Genomic DNA, 22,500 nt, shown 5'->3' with positions numbered 1-22,500 from the left:
AGAACCAGCCAACCGCTTACAACGTACAAAGATCTATTTATATATATATATAAAAAAAAACGCCTCAACCCAACGTATCAAGATTTATTTACAAAAAAGAACCATCCAACCGGCTCGACGCAACCTACTCCTGGATTCCGTCGGGATGGTCGTGTAGTGGTGCTCGCAGGTCGTCCCGTAGAAGCCGTGGTCGCAGTGACACATGCTATGTCCTGCGTAGTGCCTGGAGGGGGAGAGAGAGAGAGAGAAGGGAGAAGGAAGGAAGGGAAAGGGTAGGGGGAGAGAGAAGGGAGAAGGAAGGAAGGTGGGAGAAGGGATAGGGGGGAGGGAGAAGGGAGAGGGTGGGGTGTGTGGGAGGGAGAAAGAGAAAGGGAGGAGTGGAGAGGGGGAGGGGAGAAGGGTGGGGGTAGGGAGAGAAGGGATGGGGAAGGGGAAGGGAAGAGAGGGGGGTGGGTGAAGGGGAAGGAAAGGTGACAGTATGGGGAAGGAAGGGAGTGGGAGGGGGAGTGTAGGGAAGGAGAGGAAAGGGAAGGAAAGGGAGGACGAGAGAGGAGGGGATAGAGGGATGTGGGTGATATGAAAGAAGCGTGAGAGGGGAAGAAGAGAAAGAGAAGAGTGAGAGAGAGAGAGAGGGAGAAGGGAGAGAGAGAGAGAGAGAGAGAGAGAGAAATCGAGAATCTTGAGAGAGAGAGAGAGAAATCAAGAATCTTGAGAGAGAGAGACAGAGACAAAGAGAGAGAGAGAGAGAGAGAGAGAGGGAAGGGGGGGGAGGGGGAGAAAAAGTTCTTATTTTGAGGGAATAAATTACTCTTGTAAACGTGTTTGATTTTTGATGAGCATGGCAATGACAGTCGTAATGATGAGAATAGTAAATGATAATAGTTGTGATAAGGGTAATGAGGATAATAAAAAATATTAACAACGATAATAATAATGATAACAGTGATAAGAATAATAGCCACTGGTGTCTTTGTTATCATTATAAATACATTACCATGACTATCTAAAACAGATTTCTTTTTTACATATTTAATTATTCCCTTTCAGTATCATATAAAAAAGAGTAATACCTCCATCATCATAATATTCGGCACAATCATAATAAAACCATGTATTCATTTAAGCATCAAACATAATTATCATCACCACCGCTTTATCATTATCATCCTCATTATCACAGCTTCCAATAACCTTATCATTATCACTGTTATCATTCGATCAACTGCTCACTCCATCCAACAGATCTCCATTTTCAATTATCTAATTTGGAAAATAATTGCATCCAGACAAAGCTGTGAGGGTTTTGACATTCTGATAATGATCGCTGTGATTATAGTTCACACACATACATAATATACATACATACATAGATATATAGACACATATATACATGTATAGACACATACATACATGTATAGACACATATATACATGTATAGACACATATATACATGTATACACACATATATACATGTATACACACATATATACATGTATACACACATATATACATGTATACACACATATATACATGTATACACACATATATACATGTATACACACATATATACATGTATACACACATATATACATGTATACACATACATACATGTATACACATACATACATGTATACACACATACATACATGTATACACACATACATACATGTATACACACATACATACATGCATACACACATACATACATGTATACACACATACATGTATACACACATACATACATGTATACACACACACATACATGTATACACACATACATGTATACACACATACATACATGTATACACACATACATACATGTATACACACATACATACATGCATACACACATACATACATGCATACACACATACATACATGTATACACACATACATACATGTATACACACATACATACATGTATACACACATACATACATGTATACACACATACATACATGTATACACACATACATACATGTATACACACACATGAATATACACATACTTATACACAGACACGCATATGCACAAAACATAAATACGTATATACTTTGTGCATATATACACCATGCATATATACAGATACGGATAGATACAGATAGATACAAATATACTTACCTACCTCGATCGTTATAGATAGACTGATAGATTTATAATATCTCTATATCTCTACATTTACACCTATCTATTTCTCACGGTTTCTATGTATGCCTCTGTCTGTATATAAACAAAGTTCAACGGTGTTCAGAGGTTTATTTATAATGCGCCGTTATCATCATTATCATCATTAGATAAGTGGCATTAGCAATAATATCTTTGGTACATTATTATCAATAGTATAAGTCTAGCAATATTATCATAATTATCGTAATTACAACTATTGTCATTATTTGCGATTATCACCACTATTACTATCAGTGTTATTATCAACATCTATTCTATTTAAACTTTTTCAGATGTAAAAAAAATAAATAAATAAATAAAATAAAAAATAAATAAATGCAATATTCATTCTCTTTTCCTTCCTTTCATATCATGTTCTCTTTCATAGTAAAAAAACGCACAAAAAAAAAAAAAAAAAAAAAAAAAATACAGTCATAAACATACCCACAACAACTCACCTAATATGACTCACCTGCACTTAAGCTCAGTGACTCATTCCTCTAGACTCACGGACTCACCTGCATTCGCCAGACTCCCTAAGACCTGCCAGACTCATCATCTACTACCCCGCCTGACTCACCTGCATCTCCTAGACTCACCTGACTCATCTGCATCCACCAGACTTACCTTCATCCACCCCGCCTGACTCACCTGACTCATCTGCATCTCCTAAACTCACCTGACTCATCTGCATCTCCTAGACTCACCTGACTCATCTGCATCTCCTAGACTCACCTGAGTCATCTGCATCCACCAGACTTACCTTCATCCACCCCGCCTGACTCACCTGCATCTCCTAGACTCACCTGACTCATCTGCATCCACCAGACTTACCTTAATCCAACCTGCCTGACTCACCTGCACCTCCTAGACTCACCTGACTCATCTGCATCCACCAGACTTACCTTCATCCAACCTGCCTGACTCACCTGCACCTCCTAGACTCACCTGACTCATCTGCATCCACCAGACTTACCTTCATCCACCCCGCCTGACTCACCTGCACCTCCTAGACTCACCTGACTCATCTGCATCCACCAGACTTACCTTCATCCACCCCGCCTGACTCACCTGCATCTCCTAGACTCACCTGACTCATCTGCATCCACCAGACTTACCTTAATCCACCCCGCCTGACTCACCTGGATCCCCTAGACTCACCTGACTCATCTGCATCCACCAGACTTACCTTCATCCACCCTGCCTGACTCACCTGCATCTCCTAGACTCACCTGACTCATCTGCATCCACCAGACTTACCTTCATCCACCCTGCCTGACTCACCTGCACCTCCTAGACTCACCTGACTCATCTGCATCCACCAGACTTACCTTCATCCACCCCGCCTGACTCACCTGCATCTCTTAGACTCACCTGACTCATCTGCATCCACTTGCCTGAGTCACCTGCATCCACATGACACTCTCGCAACCACCTGTCTCACCAACATCCCACACGACTCATTCACACGATTCACTTGCATTTCCACCTGACTCACTTCCATCCACCTGACTCACTTCCATCCACGTGTCTTCCCTGCATCCACTAGACTCACCTGCATCCACTAGACTCACCTGCATCCACTAGACTCACCTGCATCCACTAGACTCACCTGCATCCACTAGACTCACCTGCATCCACTAGACTCACCTGCATCCACTAGACTCACCTGCATCCACTAGACTCACCTGCATCCACGAGACTCACCTGCATCCACTAGACTCACCTGCATCCACTAGACTCGCCTGCATCCACTAGACTCGCCTGCATCCACTAGACTCACCTGCATCCACTAGACTCACCTGCATCCACTAGACTCACCTGCATCCACTAGACTCACCTGCATCCACTAGACTCACCTGCATCCACTAGACTCACCTGCATCCACTAGACTCACCTGCATCCACTAGACTCACCTGCATCCACTAGACTCACCTGCATCCACTAGACTCACTTGCATCCACGAGACTCACCTGCATCCACTAGACTCACTTGCATCCACTAGACTCACCTGCATCCACTAGACTCACCTGCATCCACTAGACTCACTTGCATCCACTAGACTCACCTGCATCCACTAGACTCACCTGCATCCACTAGACTCACCTGCATCAACTAGACTCACCTGCATCCACTAGACTCACCTGCATCCACTAGACTCACCTGCATCCATTAGACTCACCTGCATCCACTAGACTCACCTGCATCCACTAGACTCACCTGCATCCACTAGACTCACCTGCATCCACTAGACTCACCTGCATCCACTAGACTCACCTGCATCCACTAGACTCACCTGCATCCACTAGACTCACCTGCATCCACTAGACTCACCTGCATCCACAAGACTCACCTGCATCCACTAGACTCACCTGCATCCACTAGACTCACCTGCATCCACGAGACTCACCTGCATCCACTAGACTCACCTGCATCCACTAGACTCACCTGCATCCACTAGACTCACCTGCATCCACTAGACTCACCTGCATCCACTAGACTCACCTGCATCCACTAGACTCACTTCCATCCACTAGACTCACCTGCATCCACTAGACTCACCTGCATCCACTAGACTCACTTCCATCCACTAGACTCACTTGCATCCACTAGACTCACCTGCATCCACTAGACTCACTTGCATCCACTAGACTCACCTGCATCCACTAGACTCACCTGCATCCACTAGACTCACCTGCATCCACTAGACTCACCTGCATCCACTAGACTCACCTGCATCCACTAGACTCACCTGCATCCACTAGACTCACCTGCATCCACTAGACTCACCTGCATCCACTAGACTCACTTGCATCCACTAGACTCACTTGCATCCACTAGACTCACCTGCATCCACTAGACTCACCTGCATCCACTAGACTCACTTGCATCCACTAGACTCACCTGCATCCACTAGACTCACCTGCATCCACTAGACTCACTTCCATCCACTAGACTCACCTGCATCCACTAGACTCACCTGCATCCACTAGACTCACCTGCATCCACTAGACTCACCTGCATCCACTAGACTCACTTGCATCCACTAGACTCACTTGCATCCACTAGACTCACCTGCATCCACTAGACTCACTTGCATCCACTAGACTCACCTGCATCCACTAGACTCACCTGCATCCACTAGACTCACCTGCATCCACTAGACTCACCTGCATCCACTAGACTCACCTGCATCCACTAGACTCACCTGCATCCACTAGACTCACCTGCATCCACTAGACTCACCTGCATCCACTAGACTCACCTGCATCCACTAGACTCACCTGCATCCACTAGACTCGCCTGCATCCACTAGACTCACTTGCATCCACTAGACTCACTTGCATCCACTAGACTCACTTGCATCCACTAGACTCACCTGCATCCACTAGACTCACCTGCATCCACTAGACTCACTTGCATCCACTAGACTCACCTGCATCCACTAGACTCACCTGCATCCACTAGACTCACCTGCATCCACTAGACTCACTTGCATCCACTAGACTCACCTGCATCCACTAGACTCACCTGCATCCACTAGACTCACCTGCATCCACTAGACTCACCTGCATCCACTAGACTCACCTGCATCCACTAGACTCACTTGCATCCACTAGACTCACTTCCATCCACTAGACTCACCTGCATCCACTAGACTCACCTGCATCCACTAGACTCACCTGCATCCACTAGACTCAAGTGGATGCAGGTAAGACTCACCTACATCCACTAGACTCACCTGCATCCACTAGACTCGCCTGCATCCACTAGACTCACTTCCATCCACTAGACTCACCTGCATCCACTAGACTCACCTGCATCCACTAGACTCACCTGCATCCACTAGACTCACCTGCATCCACTAGACTCACCTGCATCCACTAGACTCACCTGCATCCACTAGACTCACCTGCATCCACTAGACTCGCCTGCATCCACTAGACTCACTTGCATCCACTAGACTCACTTGCATCCACTAGACTCACCTGCATCCACTAGACTCACCTGCATCCACTAGACTCACCTGCATCTACTAGACTCACCTGCATCCACTAGACTCACCTGCATCCACTAGACTCACCTGCATCCACTAGACTCACCTGCATCCACTAGACTCACCTGCATCCACTAGACTCACCTGCATCCACTAGACTCACTTGCATCCACTAGACTCACCTGCATCCACTAGACTCACCTGCATCCACTAGACTCACCTGCATCCACTAGACTCGCCTGCATCCACTAGACTCACCTGCATCCACTAGACTCACCTGCATCCACTAGACTCACCTGCATCCACTAGACTCACCTGCATCCACTAGACTCGCCTGCATCCACTAGACTCACCTGCATCCACTAGACTCGCCTGCATCCACTAGACTCACCTGCATTCACTAGACTCACCTGCATTCACTAGACTCACTTGCATCCACTAGACTCACCTGCATCCACTAGACTCACCTGCATCCACTAGACTCACCTGCATTCACTAGACTCGCCTGCATTCACTAGACTCGCCTGCATCCACTAGACTCACCTGCATTCACTAGACTCGCCTGCATCCACTAGACTCACCTGCATGCATTCGCCTCACCTGAGTCACTTTCATCCACCCGACTCACCTGCACTCCCCTCGGCGACTACACCACCTGGCGGGGTCCCGGCCGGTGCACACGCCCCCCCACTGGCAATGGGCGCCCTCCACGCCCTCGCGACACTGGCACTCGAACTGGTAGTGCCTATGGGGGGAGGGGGAGGTGAGAGATGGGTGAGGGGGGGAGGGGAGTAGGAGTGTAGGAGTATTACAGAAATAAATGGATAACGAATAACTTGATAAATGATGGAATAAATTAATACGTGTAGACATATAATTATTTATCTGTTTATTTATGGAAAAAAGGTGTTCACGTTTGTAAATATACATATATACATATATCATTTGTTAATTTGTTTATCTATGCAAATGATGCATTCATGTTTGTAAATATACATATATATATACAATTAACATTTAATTTATTTATTTACGCAACAAAAATGTATTCATGTTCGTAAATATACATATATACATATAATTATTAATTTATCTATTTAAGCAAAAAAATGCAATATGTTCGTGTATATACCTATATAGTTATTCATTCATCTACGTTCATAATACATGTATGTATGTAAATATAAATCCTAGAACACAAATTTCTAAATAAAAATAATCCTTTCCCGATTTTGAGAATCTTTTAATTTTTGACATTTTGAGAATTTTGCTTTGTCTTGATTAACATATTTCTGACATAATTTTTATTATCAGGATTTTGCTTCATTTTAAAATCTGACTATTAATCTGATTTCTAGTCTTTATTATCGTCTTTTATCATCTATAACATTCTCTTTACTTGTTAATGTTTAATTCTCTTGACCTTGTTAATGGAAAAAAATAAAATGTCTAATAAAAATAAATGTATCATAATTAGCACGGCATGATTATCATAAATGCAATAGAGAAGAGAAGGAATGGAAACGAAGATCAAGAAATAAAAAAAAAGATGTAGAAGAACATACACAAAGAAGAAAGATGGAAATATATAATAAACGTTAATAATTGAAAGAATAAAAATGAAATACAATGAGAGGGAAAGTGAACAAAAGACAAAGAGAAAATAAAACAAGAGAGAGAGAGAGACAGAAAGAACGAAAACAGAGAGATGATGAAAACGAGAAAAATTATTTTGCAGTTCATAGCTAACCCACCTATATATATCTCTATCACAATCTGCTAACAACTTATTTTTTGAACTAAGAAACTCACGGCATAACCTTCAGAGAGGGAAATAACCATACTAATATTGATAATATTAATTATAATAATGACAATGATAACAACAACACCAATAATAATAATTATAATATCATCAATAACAATAATGATAACAATATTAATATTAACAACAATAACAATAATAATAATAATATTATTATTTGTTATATTTCGTTCCTTTCGGTTGGTCTATTTCTCTGTGTGTCTCTCTTTCCCTTTCTCTCGCTCTCTTAGTTCCTCTCCCTCTCCCTCTCCCACTCTCACCCTCACCTACTCTCACTCCCACCCTTAATCCTCCGAATTTTGTCATCATAAACATAGAATGCAATAAAAAAATACAAATTTGGGAATTTTGTATAAAACACACACACACACACACACACACACACACACACACACACACACACTATATATATATATATATATATATATATATATATATATATATATATATATATATATATATATATATATATATATATATATATAAACAATGGTTAAATTTTGAGACGCCAAATACGCACACAATGTCCAATTAAGGCACAAAAGATTCTAGTACCATTTTCTGGACTGTTAACCGACTTTATTTCTTAAGCGTGTCTTTGAAGAAAAAAAAAAAAAAAACTGACCAGAAATTAGGAAACGCCACCTTTAGCTAGGATGCCTATTTTCAAAATCATATTTTACCATCTTTTAATTTTATTTATTTATTTATTTATTTATTTATTTTTATTTTTTTTTTATTTATTTATTTTTTTTTTTGTTTCTCGGAAGGTTCTAAGCATGAAATCCTCTTGAAGACTGGCACTTGGAGTTAAATGGAGAGAAAAAAAAAATTACCAAAAATAAATAAAGAAAATAACAACAATAACGATAAAAGCAATAATAACAATAAAAATAACAACGATAAAGATAAAAAACAATAACAATAAAAATAACAACGATAAAGATAAAAAACAATAACAATAAAAATAACAACGATAGCAACAACAATAATAACGATAAAAAATACCAATACCAATAACTAACAACAAAGAATAACAACGATAACAACAATAATAACGATAAAAAATATCAATACCAATAACTAACAAAGAATAACAACGATAACAACAATAATAAACGATAAAAAATACCAATACCAATAACTAACAATAAAGAATAACAACGATAACAACAACAATAACAATAAAAAATACCAATACCAATAACTAACAATAAATAATAACAACAACAATAAAAAATACTAATACCAATAACTAACAATAAAGAATAACAACCATAACAACAACAATAATAACGATAAAAAATACCAATACCAATAACTAACAATAAAGAATAACAACGATAACAACAACAATAATGACAATAAAAAATACCAATACCAAATAACTAACAATAAAAAATAACAACGATAACAACAACAATAATAACAATAAAAAAATACCAATACCAATAACTAACAATAAAAATAACAACGATAACAACAATAATAATAACGATAAAAAATACCAATAGCAATAACTATCAATAAAGAATAACAACGATTACAACAATAATAACAATAAAAAATACCAATACCAATAACTAACAACAAAGATTAACAACGATAACAACAACAATAACATAAAAAATACCAATACCAATAACTAACAACAAAGAATAACAACGATAACAACAACAACAACAATAAAAAATACCAATACCAAATAACTAACAATAAAGAATAACAACGATAACAACAATAATAATAACAATAACAAATACCAATACCAATAACTAACAACAAAGAATAACAACGACATCAACAATAATAAACGATAAAAAATACCAATACCAATAACTACCAATAAAAATAACAACGATAACAACAACAACAACAACAACAAAAATACCAATACCAAATAACTAACAACAAAGAATAACAACGATAACAACAACAACAACAACAACAATGGTCATGAGCTGTCAGCTGTACGACCCACAACAGCCTCAAAAGGGGGCCACAGCGACCACCTGTGCAATTGACACCTTGACACCCTCTCCGGCACTTGACATGGCAAAGCGACCCCGTTAGTGCGAACTGTCACGTCTTCAGAGAACGTACGAAGTGGAAGAAAATGAAGAGAAGGATAAAGAAAGATAAAAAAAGAGAGGAGAGAAGGGAGAGAATTGAAGGGGAGATTAAGAGACTGAGACAGGGATGGGGTGGGATGGGGTGAGGGATGAGAGGGAGAGACAGATATGTTTGTGTGTGCGATAGATATATAGGTAAATGGGAGAGAAGAGGGAGAGAGAGGGAGGGTGATGGAGTGGGAGAGAGGGAAAGAGGGAGAGAGGGAAAGAGAGAGAGAGGGCGAAGGAGGGGGGGGAGGGGGAGGGGGAGGGGGAGAGAGAGAGAAAGAGAAAGAGAAAGAGAAAGAGAGAGAGAGAGAGAGAGAGAGAGAGAAGAGAGAGAAAGAGAGAAGAGAGAGAAAGAGAGAGAGAAGAGAGAGAAAGAAAGAAATTGAGAAATTGATAAGGAAAGAAAGAGAAAAAGAAAGAGAAAGAAAGAGAGAGAGAAAGAAGAAAAAATAGAAAGAGAGAGATAAGAGAAAGAGAAGAGAGAGAGAGAGAGCATAAGTCTGTGAACACGTAGCGCCGTTGCCTTGGTGACCAGATGCTGTTTATCACAATCCTGCTTTTCCTTCTTGGTGTCAACTTTCACAATTACCCTCCCCTCCCCCCTCCCTTTCCATCTTTTTCTCCTCCCTCCCCTCCCCTCCCCCCTCCCTTTCCATCTTTTTCTCCTCTCCTCCCCTCCCTCCTCCCTTTCCATCTTTTTCTCCTCCCTCCCCTCCCCTCCCGCCTCCCTTTCCATCTTTTTCTCCTCCCTCTCCTCCCCTCCCCCTCACTTTCCATCTCTTTCTCCTCCTCCCCTCCCCCCTCTCTTTCCATCTTTTTCTCCTCTCCTCCCCTCCCCCCTCCCTATCCATCTCTTTCTCCTCCCTCCCCTCCCCCCTCTCTTTCCATCTTTTCCTCCTCTCCTCCCCTCCCCCCTCCCTTTCCATCTTTTTCTCCTCCCTCCCCTCCCCCTTCCCTTTCCATCTTTTTCTCCTCCCCTCCCCCCTCTCTTTCCATCTTTTTCTCCTCCCTCCCCTCCCCCTCCCTTTCCATCTTTTTCTCCTCCCTCCCCTCCCCCTTCCCTTTCCATCTTTTCTCCTCCCCTCCCCCCTCTCTTTCCATCTTTTTCTCCTCCCTCCCCTCCCCCTCCCTTTCCATCTTTTTCTCCTCCCCTCCCTTTCCATCTCTTTCTCGTCCCTCCCCTCCCCCCTCCCTTTCCATCTTTCCTCCTCCCCTCCCCTCCCGCCTCCCTTTCCATCTCTTTCTCCTCCCCTCCCCCTCCCTTTCCATCTTTTTCCTCCTCTCTTCCCCTCCCCCCTCCCTTTCCATCTTTTTCTCCTCCCCTCCCCCCTCCCTTTCCATCTTTTTCTCGTCCCCTCCCCTCCCCCCTCCCTTTCTATCTTTTTCTCCTCCCCTTCCCTCCCCCCTCCCTTTCCATCTTTTCCTCCTCCCCTCCCCTCCCCCCTCTCTTTCCATATTTTCCTCCTCTCCTCCCCTCACCCCTCCCTTTCCATCTTTTTCTCCTCTCCTCCCCTCCCCCCTCCCTTTCCATATTTTTCTCCTCTCCTCCCCTCCCCCCTCCCTTTCCATCTTTTTCTCCTCCCCTCCCCTTCCCTCCCCCCTCCCTTTCCATCTTTTCCTCCTCTCCTCCCCTCCCCCCTCCCTTTCCATCTTTTTCTCCTCTCCTCCCCTCCCCCCTCCCTTTCCATCTTTTTCTCCTCTCCTCCCCTCCCCCCTCCCTTTCCATCTTTTTCTCCTCTCCTCCCCTCCCCCCTCCCTTTCCATCTTTTTCTCCTTCCCTCCCCTCCCCCCTCCCTTTCCATCTTTTTCTCCTTCCCTCCCCTCCCCCCTCCCTTTCCATCTTTTTCTCCTCCCCTCCCCCTCCCTTTCCATCTTTTTCTCTTCCTCTCCCCTACCTCCTCCCTTTCCATCTCTTTCTCGTCCCCTCCCCCCTCCCTTTCCATCTTTTTCTCGTCCCCTCCCCTCCCCCCTCCCTTTCCATCTTTTTCTCCTCTCCTCCCCTCCCCCCTCCCTTTCCATCTTTTTCTCCTCCCCTCCCCTCCCCCTTCCCTTTCCATCTTTTTCTCCTCCCCTCCCCCCTCCCTTTCCATCTTTTTCTCCTCCCCTCCCCCTCCCTTTCCATCTTTTTCTCCTCCCCTCCCCCCTCCCTTTCCATCTTTTTCTCCTCTCCTCCCCTCCCCCCTCCCTTTCCATCTCTTTCTCCTCCCCTCCCCTCCCCCCTCCCTTTCCATCTTTTTCTCCTCCCCTCCCCTCCCTTTCCATCTTTTTCTCCTCCCCTCCCCCCTCCCTTTCCATCTTTTTCTCCTCTCCTCCCCTCCCCCTTCCCTTTCCATCTTTTTCTCCTCCCCTCCCCCCTCCCTATCCATCTTTTTCTCCTCCCCTCCCCCCTCCCTTTCCATCTTTTTCTCCTCCCCTCCCCTCCCCCCTCCCTTTCCATCTTTTTCTCCTCCCCTCCCCTCCCTTTCCATCTTTTTCTCCTCCCCTCCCCCCTCCCTTTCCATCTTTTTCTCCTCTCCTCCCCTCCCCCTTCCCTTTCCATCTTTTTCTCCTCCCCTCCCCCCTCCCTATCCATCTTTTTCTCCTCCCCTCCCCCCTTTCCATCTTTTTCTCCTCCCCTCCCCTCCCCCCTCCCTTTCCATCTTTTTCTCCTCCCCTCCCCCTCCCTTTCCATCTTTTTAAAACCAAATTCGAAAAATCGACAACATCTATAGAAAAAGGAAAAGGCCCATGAATTTACCCGAGCTGCACCAAAAAAAAAAAAAAAAAAAAAACTTACTGAAACGGAGATATGAACTGTGTAAACACTAGTTCTTACTATTACCAACTATGGCTCACACATACGGGGTTCACCTAATAAAGCTAAAATCCTGAAATAACAAAACTATAATGAGTACGACCACATTACCCTACACATAAACAAACTAAGATGGTTAACAGTCCAATAAAAATGCAACTATAATACTTGCATACTTATCCATAAAATAATTCAAAATTATTATCCAGTTTCTCATCTCTTCCAACCACAGGTAACACAACAGGTGCACAAATAAGACAGGTAAACTTTTTAGATGAATGCGTCTGAATGGAAAATAAAGGAATAACTAAATTATCTATGGCGTTGCTAAATACAAGATACAACACGGCTGCAAATGCCACCAATTCTTACATAATCTTATCTTTATACGTAACTGTAAAACTATGTAAAAAAAAATAGAATAAAGCATTTTGAATTTCAATAATTTCTGTATAATTTACCAACCGCATCTAATCTTATGATACATATATAGATTGCAATAACAGGCATTATGATCTTTTGTGAACAAATAAAATAAAATGAATTCCGAGTAATCAGGAAATATGTAGGAAGATTTTTCTATATTAAGTATATGATTCAGTGGACTGGGTTGCCATTCTATCAATTTCATGAAAAGCGACTGTATAGTGACCCCGATAAACAGGATCATTCAAGTATACTGTATGGTATTATTATAAGAGGTGACCAATAAAACACAAAAGGTCAAGTATACAGGTCAATGACCTGAAGCGACTTGGATAGCATTTAATATTTTTTTCCCTGGAATGCATTAATTAATCATGGCGTCATCATAATACTCTTATCAGGGCGACGAAGGAATGCATTACATAACTCTCTGCATTTCTCTCTCTTTTCTTCTTGCTTCGTGGATTTGGTTTATTCACGCACGCGCACGCACGCACGCACAAACCCAACCGCCACTACAGAGCCGAGGACACGCACAAGCATGAGAAAAAAAAATTCTGAAACCAATCGCTGGTTCTCCGTTAGCTCGTCTGCTCATTCCCTATGCGATCGGCTTATATCACTTCCCTTCCCCATTCCGTATACACCCCCTTCCTCATAGACATACCCCAACCCCGCGGCAATAAAAGGAACACCTCCAACCATCTCTTTCTGGCTCGACAAAGGAAAATTCCATGGGCTCCCTCCGCCCCTAACGAGACAAAGCAAAAGGTTTTAGACGCGCGCTCCCTGCGATCACCAACCGCCACTCTAATATGAAATCGTAACGGCCACGAAAATAACTCTAATATTTATCTACGCCGCGAACATGCATTGAAAGTAAAAACAAACAATTGCTACCAAAAATACGTTTAGTAATGCCAGCTACGGTGTATTTTTAAACAGTTTTACAAGATTCTTGATGGAGGCTTTATACGAACGACGTCTGCTACGATACCAAAATCCCGCTAAAGGACAAAGCGCTTGTGTGTGTTATGCTCTGTCGTGTGACACACCCACCAAGCCGTAAAAAAAATCTTACGCTTATTATAACAAAAGGTGAAAGGCCAATTAGACGATATTCAAGACTGGAATAACACACACAAAGGCAGAGACAAATAAACTGCCGCGCACACGTAAGCAAGAACCCACACACTCTCTGTCTCACACACACTCTCTTCTCTCTCGCTCACTCGCTTACTCATTCTATCTCTCACTCTCCCCCCCCCTCTCACTCTCTCGCTCACCCACGCTCGCTCTCACTCTCTCGCTCACCCACGCTCGCTCTCACTCTCTCGCTCACCCACGCTCGCTCTCACTCTCTCGCTCACCCACGCTCTCTCTCTCTCTCGCTCACCCACGCTCGCTCTCACTCTCTCGCTCACCCACGCTCGCTCTCACTCTCTCGCTCACCCACGCTCGCTCTCACTCTCTCGCTCACCCACGCTCGCTCTCATCTCTCTCGCTCACCACGCTCGCTCACTCTCGCTCACCACGCTCGCTCTCACTCTCTCGCTCACCCCACGCTCGCTCTCACTCTCGCTGCCCACGCTCGCTCTCACTCTCTCGGCTCACCCACGCTCGCTCTCACTCTCTCGCTCACCCACGCTCGCTCTCACTCTCGCTCTCACACGCTCGCTCTCACTCTCTCGCTCACCCGCTCGCTCTCCTCTCTCGCTCACCCACGCTCGCTCTCACTCTCTCGCTCACCCACGCTCGCTCTCACTCTCTCGCTCACCCACGCTCGCTCTCACTCTCTCGCTCACCCACGCTCGCTCTCACTCTCTCGCTCACCCACGCTCGCTCTCACTCTCTCGCTCACCCACGCTCGCTCTCACTCTCTCGCTCACCCACGCTCGCTCTCACTCTCTCGCTCACCCACGCTCGCTCTCACTCTCTCGCTCACCCACGCTCGCTCTCACTCTCTCGCTCACCCACGCTCGCTCTCACTCTCTCGCTCACACGCTCTCTCGCTCACCCACGCTCGCTCTGCTCTCTCGCTCACCCCACCCTCCCTCTCACTCTCTCGCTCACCCACGCTCGCTCTCACTCTCTCCCTCACCCACGCTCGCTCTCACTCTCTCGCTCACCCACGCTCGCTCTCACTCTCTCGCTCACCCACGCTCGCTCTCACTCTCTCGCTCACCCACGCTCGCTCTCACTCTCTCGCTCACCCCGCTCTCTCTCTCGCTCACGGCTCGCTCTCTCACTCTCTCGCTCACCCACGCTCGCTCTCACTCTCTCGCTCGCTCACCCACGCTCGCTCTCACTCTCTCGCTCGCTCACCCACGCTCGCTCTCACTCTCTCGCTCGCTCACCCACGCTCGCTCTCACTCTCTCGCTCGCTCACCCACGCTCGCTCTCACTCTCTCGCTCGCTCACCCACGCTCGCTCTCACTCTCGCTCACCCACGCTCGCTCTCACTCTCTCGCTCACCCACGCTCGCTCTCACTCTCTCGCTCACCCACGCTCGCTCTCACTCTCTCGCTCACCCACGCTCGCTCTCACTCTCTCGCTCACCCACGCTCGCTCTCACTCTCTCGCTCACCCACGCTCGCTCTCACTCTCTCGCTCACCCACGCTCGCTCTCACTCTCTCGCTCACCCACGCTCAGCTCTCACTCTCTCGCTCACCTTCACGCTCGCTCTGCACTCTCGCTCACCCACACGCTCGCTCTCACCTCTCCCGCTCACCCACACGCTCTCTCTCTCTCGCTCACCCACGCTCGCTCTCACTCTCTCGCTCACCCACGCTCGCTCTCACTCTCTCGCTCACCACGCTCGCTCTCACTCTCTCGCTCACCCACGCTCGCTCTCACTCTCTCGCTCACCCACGCTCGATCTCACTCTCTCGCTCACCCACGCTCGCTCTCACTCTCTCGCTCACCCACGCTCGCTCTCACTCTCTCGCTCACCCACGCTCGCTCTCACTCTCTCGCTCACCCACGCTCGCTCTCACTCTCTCGCTCACCCACGCTCGCTCTCACTCTCTCGCTCACCCACGCTCGCTCTCACTCTCTCGCTCACCCACGCTCGCTCTCACTCTCCCGCTCACCCACACGCTCTCTCTCTCGCTCACCCACGCTCGCTCTCACTCTCTCGCTCACCCACGCTCGCTCTCACTCTCTCGCTCACCCACGCTCGCTCTCACTCTCTCGCTCACCCACGCTCGCTCTCACTCTCTCGCTCACCCACGCTCGCTCTCACTCTCTCGCTCACCCACGCTCGCTCTCACTCTCTCGCTCACCCACGCTCGCTCTCACTCTCTCGCTCACCCACACGCTCTCTCTCTCGCTCACCCACGCTCGCTCTCACTCTCCCGCTCACCCACACGCTCTCTCTCTCGCTCACCCACGCTCGCTCTCACTCTCTCGCTCACCCACGCTCGCTCTCACTCTCTCGCTCACCCACACGCTCTCACTCTCTCGCTCACCCACGCGCTCTCACTCTCGCTCACCCACGCTCGCTCTCACTCTCTCGCTCACCCACACGCTCTCACTCTCTCGCTCACCCACACGCTCTCACTCTCTCGCTCACCCACACGCTCTCACTCTCTCGCTCACCCATGCTCTCTCGCTCTCTCGCTCACCCACGCGCTCTCACTCCCGCTCACCCACGCTCTCACTCTCGCTCACTTTCTCAAACACAATATCTCGTGCTCCTCGCTGCCTCTACAGTGAACCTTCGCTATAACGCGGTTCACCTTTCGCGTTCTCGCTGCTTCACGGATTTGCATTGTGCATTGTGTTCTGCATTCTGATTGGCTAAACAGTCTCTCCGCTTCTTCTCTACCTGTGTCAATAACCTTACGGTTTGATATGTACATGTACGTAAAACAGCTTGCCAAATTTAAGTTTGCAAATTTTCTCTAAAACCCATGAAGCCTTCAGTTCGTACTGATGATTAAAATTATTATTCTACAGTACAGTAGTTATTTGTGAAAAGCGTTTATACACAACTTTTATTTGTTAAACAAATGCTTGGGCCTGTAAAAAGGTTTTGTTCTTTGGTTTCAATGTATTGTAGAGTATTTCATTGTATAATAATTGTAAAAAAATAAAGGTTACTACTTCACGGATTTCGCCTATCACGGGTTCTTTTTGGGACGTAAACCCCGCGAAAAACGAGGGTTCACTGTACAACAAAAAGAGATTTTCAACTGAAGAATCAATTCCTAGAAAAATCGATACATAAGATAAGATAAGTCCTTTTTTCATTATGATATTCATCTCTTCCATTCAAACCTCTTCAAAATGGAGTTGTTGATGGAACAACAAACACACAGAACCTCACTCTTCTTTGCCACTGTTATTGCTGTTGTTATAACTATTGTTATTATTGGTGTTACCATTGTTATTGTTATTGCTGACGTACTTAAATACCTTGTTTGTTGCTGTTCAAACGGACAATTTCACCACGATATCCAAACGACACTAGTTTCAATTTACTTGTTCATATCAACATAAACGGCCGTATAGCTAAAAAAAAAAGGGGGGGGGGGGACTTAGCACTGGAAATGTGGAGATAAATACATGCGATAATCGAAATAATGATTTCGTTTTTTAACATTAACATTCTCATTTTTTTTTACTGTTTCTGTATTCGTGTCCCCATGGAATGTTTAGAGGAGAGAATGAGAAAAAAAAAGAAAAAAAGTGGAAACGGAGAGAGAGGGATAGCGCAAGAGAAAACGGAGAAAGAGAAAATGTAGAGAGACTGATAAGGAATAAAAAAGAGAAAGATAACGGAGGGGAGAGAGGGAAGGGATGGGGGGACAGAGAGAGAGAGAGAGAGAGAGAGAGAGAGAGAGAAGAAGAGAACGAGAGAAAGAGCAGAGAAAGAGAAAGAAAGGAAGAGAGAGAAGAAAGAGAGAGAAGAAGAAAGAGAGAAGAAACGGAAGAAAGAAAAAGAGAAAGAAAGAGAAAGACAGGGAGAAGAGAAGAGAAGAGATGAATAGAGAGAGAAAGGGGGAGAGATACAATGAAAGAAAAGAGATGCGTGTGCACGTTGTGTTGTTGTTCTTCCTTTGTCTTCCCTCTCTCCTCCCTTCCCGTCCTCCTTCCGTTCCCCCTTTTCTTTCCTTATCCGCTTCTCCCTTCTACCCCCTCCCCCTCTCATCCGCTTTGCCCTCTCACACTCTTCCTTTCCTTCTCATCTCCTTATCCCCCCCTCCCCCCTCCTCTCATCGTTGACACCAGCGCAGCAAGTAATGGCACGAGACCCTGTAGGGGAGGTAGGGGGTGGGGGGCTTGGCACTGTGCCTGGTACTTCTCTCGCTCTCCTTCCTTCCTCCTTCTGTCCCTCCTCCCCCTCCCCCCTCCTCTTCTCCTTTCTCCTCTCCTCTCCTCTCTTCTTCTTCTTCTTCTCTCCTCCCCCTCCTCCTTCCTCCTCTCCCCTCTCTCCTCTTCCTCCTCCCTCCCCTCCTCTTCTCCCTTCTCCCAGCTCCTCTCCTCCTCCTCTCTTCTTCTTCTTCTTCCTCCTCCCCCTCCTCCTTCCTCCTCTCCCTCTTTCTCTTCCTCTCGCCCGTGTCTTGTCTGGTTTGTCCTCGCATCCTATCCTTCCTTTCTTTCTCTCTCTCTCTCCCTCTTTCTTTGTCTTTCCGTTCCCCATACTTTTTTGCTGTGTGTCTTTTTCTGTTTGTCTCTTTGTCTCTTTGTTTGGGTCTGTGTTTGTGTCTTTCTGTGTCTGTGTGCGCACCTGTGACTGTCTGTATGCCTCTCTGGGTGTTCGTGTGTACGTCTGTTTGTTCCTGGGTCCGTCTGCTTGTCTGCCCATCTATGACCACTTTTCTGTTTTTTTTCCGTCGGTCAGTCTGTCAGTCTGTCTGTCTGTCTGTCTGTCTGTGTGATTGTCTGTCCTTCTGTTTATCTGTCTGCCTGCCTGCCCCTCTGTATATCTGTCTGTCTATCTGTCTCTATCCTTCTTTTCTCTATCTATCTGTCAGAAATGGTGTTAGTCTGTCCATCAGCCTGTGTTTCTCTCCAATAAATAATAATAAAAAAACAATGATCAAGTTTTCTTTTAAAACATCAGTGACGTAATGACAAACACAAGCACACGACTCTCACAAAAGCACACGCAATGACCATCCCAGTCCAGCAGACACGCAGAAAGACAGACAAAAGCCAAACGGACACAGACAGGCCTAATCAATCACAATGACCCCCCACCCCCCCACATACACACCGTCTTCATTAGGCCTATTGCGTACAGTCATGTGAGGCAGAGTATAGCACACCACGACCATGCTTCATTTGCTAGGACGAATGGGCGGTGCTGGACGTCTGCCTGGTTCTAAGTATAACCCGCGCGGCCGTAGAAGAGGTCATCGGCAGGTATGACCCCGGGTCACTCAGACTCGCCATATATGACCCAGGCTCACTCAGACTCACCATATATGACCCAGGCTCACTCAGACTCACCATATATGACCCAGGCTCACCATATATGACCTAGGCTCACCATATATGACCCAGGCTCACTCAAACTCACCATATATGACCTAGGCTCACTCAGACTCACCATATATGACCCAGGCTCACTCACACTCACCATATATGACCCAGGCTCACTCAGACTCATCATATACGACCCAGGCTCACTCACACTCACCAGATATGACCCAGGCTCACTCAAACTCACCATATATGACCCAGCCTCACTCAGAATCACCATATATGACCCAGGCTCACCATATATGACCCAGGCTCACTCACACTCACCATATATGACCCAGGCTCACTCACACTCACCATATATGACCCAGGCTCACTCACACTCACCATATATGACCCAGGCTCACTCACACTCACCATATATGACCCAGGCTCACTCACACTCACCATATATGACCCAGGCTCACTCACACTCACCATATATGACCCAGGCTCACTCAGACTCTCCATGTATGACCCAGGCTCACTCACACTCGCCCGGCCTCTGTGCTGACCCCGCCAGCGCCTCGCCAAGGTGGGCTGGCCGCGGAGCTACCCAGCACTGTCCGAGTAAGAGGAAACTAAGGGGCAGAAAGAGGGAGGAAGAGGGAGGAAGTGGGGCAGAAAGAGGGAGGAAGGGGGGCAGAAAGAGGGAGAGGGAAGGGGGGCAGAAAGAGGGAGAGGGAGGGGGGGCAGAAAGAGGGGAGATGGAGGGGGGAGAGAAAGAGGGGAGAGGGAGGGGGGGAGAAGAGGAGAGGGAGGGGGGCAGAAAGAGGGAGAGGGAGGGGGGGGGGGCAGAAAGGAGAGGAGAGGGAGGGGCAGAAGAGAGGGAGCGGGAGGGGGGAGCGGAGAGAGGGAGGAAGGGAGGCAGAAAGAGGAAGGGAAGGGAGGAAGGAAGGGGCCAGAAAGAGGAAGAAGGAGAGAGAGAGAGAGGGGGGGGCAGAAAGAGGGAGGAAGTGGGGCAGAAAGAGGAAGGGAAAGGAGGAAGGGGGGCTGAAAGAGGGAGAGGGAGGGGGTGGGGGGGCAGAGAAAGAGGGAGAGAGAGAAGAGGAAGGGGAAGAGGGAGGGAAGGGGGGGCAGAAAGAGGAGAGAGGAGGGAGGAGGCGGAGAGAGGGAGAGAGAGAAGGGGCGGAGGGGGTATATGGTATGGGGAGGGGGTAGAGGGAATGGAGGGGGTAGAGGGGAATGGGGGAGGGGTAGAGGGGAATGGAGGAGGGTAGGTAGAGGGAATGGGGGAGGGGGTAGAGGAGTATGGGGAGAGGGTGAGGGTATGGAGAAGGGGGTAGAGGGAATGGGGAAGGAGGTAGAGGGGAATGGGGGGAGGGGATGGGGGAGGGGAGTAGAAGGGAGTATGGGGAGGGGGTAGTATTGATGGAGGAGTGAAGGGGGGGGTGGCATAAGCATGGACATGAAAGGAGGGAATGGAAAGAGATACAAGAAAGGGGGAGGGAAAAGGGAGAGGAAGAGGGGGCAGTATAGGTAAAAGTATTGAAAGAGGGAAGAGGAGGGGAAAGGAGGGGGGTGGGTAGGGGAGGTAGTGAAGAGGGGAGGAAGAAGGATATAGAAGAGAAACAAGCCAACTGGGATGAGGGGGGGTAAGGGGAGGGGAGGGATATGGAAAGGGAGGAGGGGAAAAGGGAAGTACTCAATGCGGGCCTTTCCTCTCTCTCCCCCTCCCTCCCTCCCTCCCCTCCTCCTCCCTCCCTCCCTCCCTCTCTCTCTCTCTCGCTCTCTCTCTCTCTCTCTCTTTTTGCTTATAGCCTTTTGTAACATTTTCTTTCTCTCCCTCCCCCTTTCCATTTTTATCGCGTGTGTATTTCCGTCTTACTCGTTATCTTTCTCATTTTTCCTTTTTTCCCTATTCTTATTTCCATTTATTTGCCTTACACATCTGTGTTGCCTTCCCTTGCTTATTCCTTCATTTACATTCATCTTATTCCTATTTCCTTTCCTAATTTCTTTATTTCTCTACTTTTCTATTCTCTGGAAAATAGGAAGACAAGGAAGACAGGAAGTGAAAAAGATAGAGGAGAGAAGAGAGAGAGAGAGAGAGAGAGAGAGAGAGAGAGAGAGAGAGAGAGAGAGAGAGAGAGAGAGTGAGAGAGAGAGAGAGAGAGAGAGAGAGAGAGAGAGAGAGAGAGAGAGAGAGAGAGAGAGAGAGAGAGAGAGAGAGAGAGAGAGAGAGAGAGAGCGCGCAAGATGTCGCCAGAGAGAGAATGAGGAAAAGAGAGCCGCGCCAAATGACGGACTTAGGCAATAGAAGAGAGAAAGGGTAATAAGACTTAACTGAAAACAATAAAAGTTGAAGAGAGCATTCCAAAAGAGAGGATAAGATTGGAAAGGCAGGAAGAAGTGGGAGATAGATGGAGGGAGGGGTAAAGGGAGATAAATGGAAAGAAATAGAGGGAGGAAGAAAGGGAGTGAGTGAGAGATGGAGAAGAGAGAAGATAGAGAGGGGGGAGGCAAAGTGAAAGAAGAGGGGGAGGGGGGAGGAAGGAGAAAGTGGAGAGAAAAGGAAAAGGAAAGGGAGGGCATTAGAAGGTATACAACAAATAAAAAGGACAAGAGTATAAAGACTATTGATGAACAGGGTGAGGAAAACTAAGAAAAAGGGGGAACGTAGAACAGGAAATTAGGACAGAGAAGAAAATAAGGGTACAGGAAGAGCGTAGAAGAGAGAGAGAGTAGACGATAACAACT

At 46.3% G+C, this 22,500-nt stretch overlaps 1 protein-coding gene across 1 annotated transcript in view; it reads right to left on the bottom strand.

Annotated features, from left to right (window-relative positions):
* LOC113821986 (uncharacterized) overlaps positions 1-22,500 on the bottom strand; it is a 147,163-nt gene that overhangs the window by 42,261 nt on the left and 82,402 nt on the right. The window contains exons 4-5 of the mRNA XM_070142739.1: positions 6,792-6,908; positions 129-223 (exon numbers count right to left, since the gene is read on the bottom strand). Of these exons, the coding sequence (XP_069998840.1) occupies positions 129-223; positions 6,792-6,908 (212 nt within the window). The remainder of the gene's footprint in view (positions 1-128; positions 224-6,791; positions 6,909-22,500) is intronic.

This window comes from Penaeus vannamei, chromosome 29 (genome assembly GCF_042767895.1).
Source record: "Penaeus vannamei isolate JL-2024 chromosome 29, ASM4276789v1, whole genome shotgun sequence".
Lineage (NCBI taxonomy): Eukaryota > Metazoa > Arthropoda > Malacostraca > Decapoda > Penaeidae > Penaeus > Penaeus vannamei.
The sequence above is the reverse complement of the archived record's forward strand: the minus strand, read 5'-3'. Positions and strand labels throughout refer to the sequence as shown.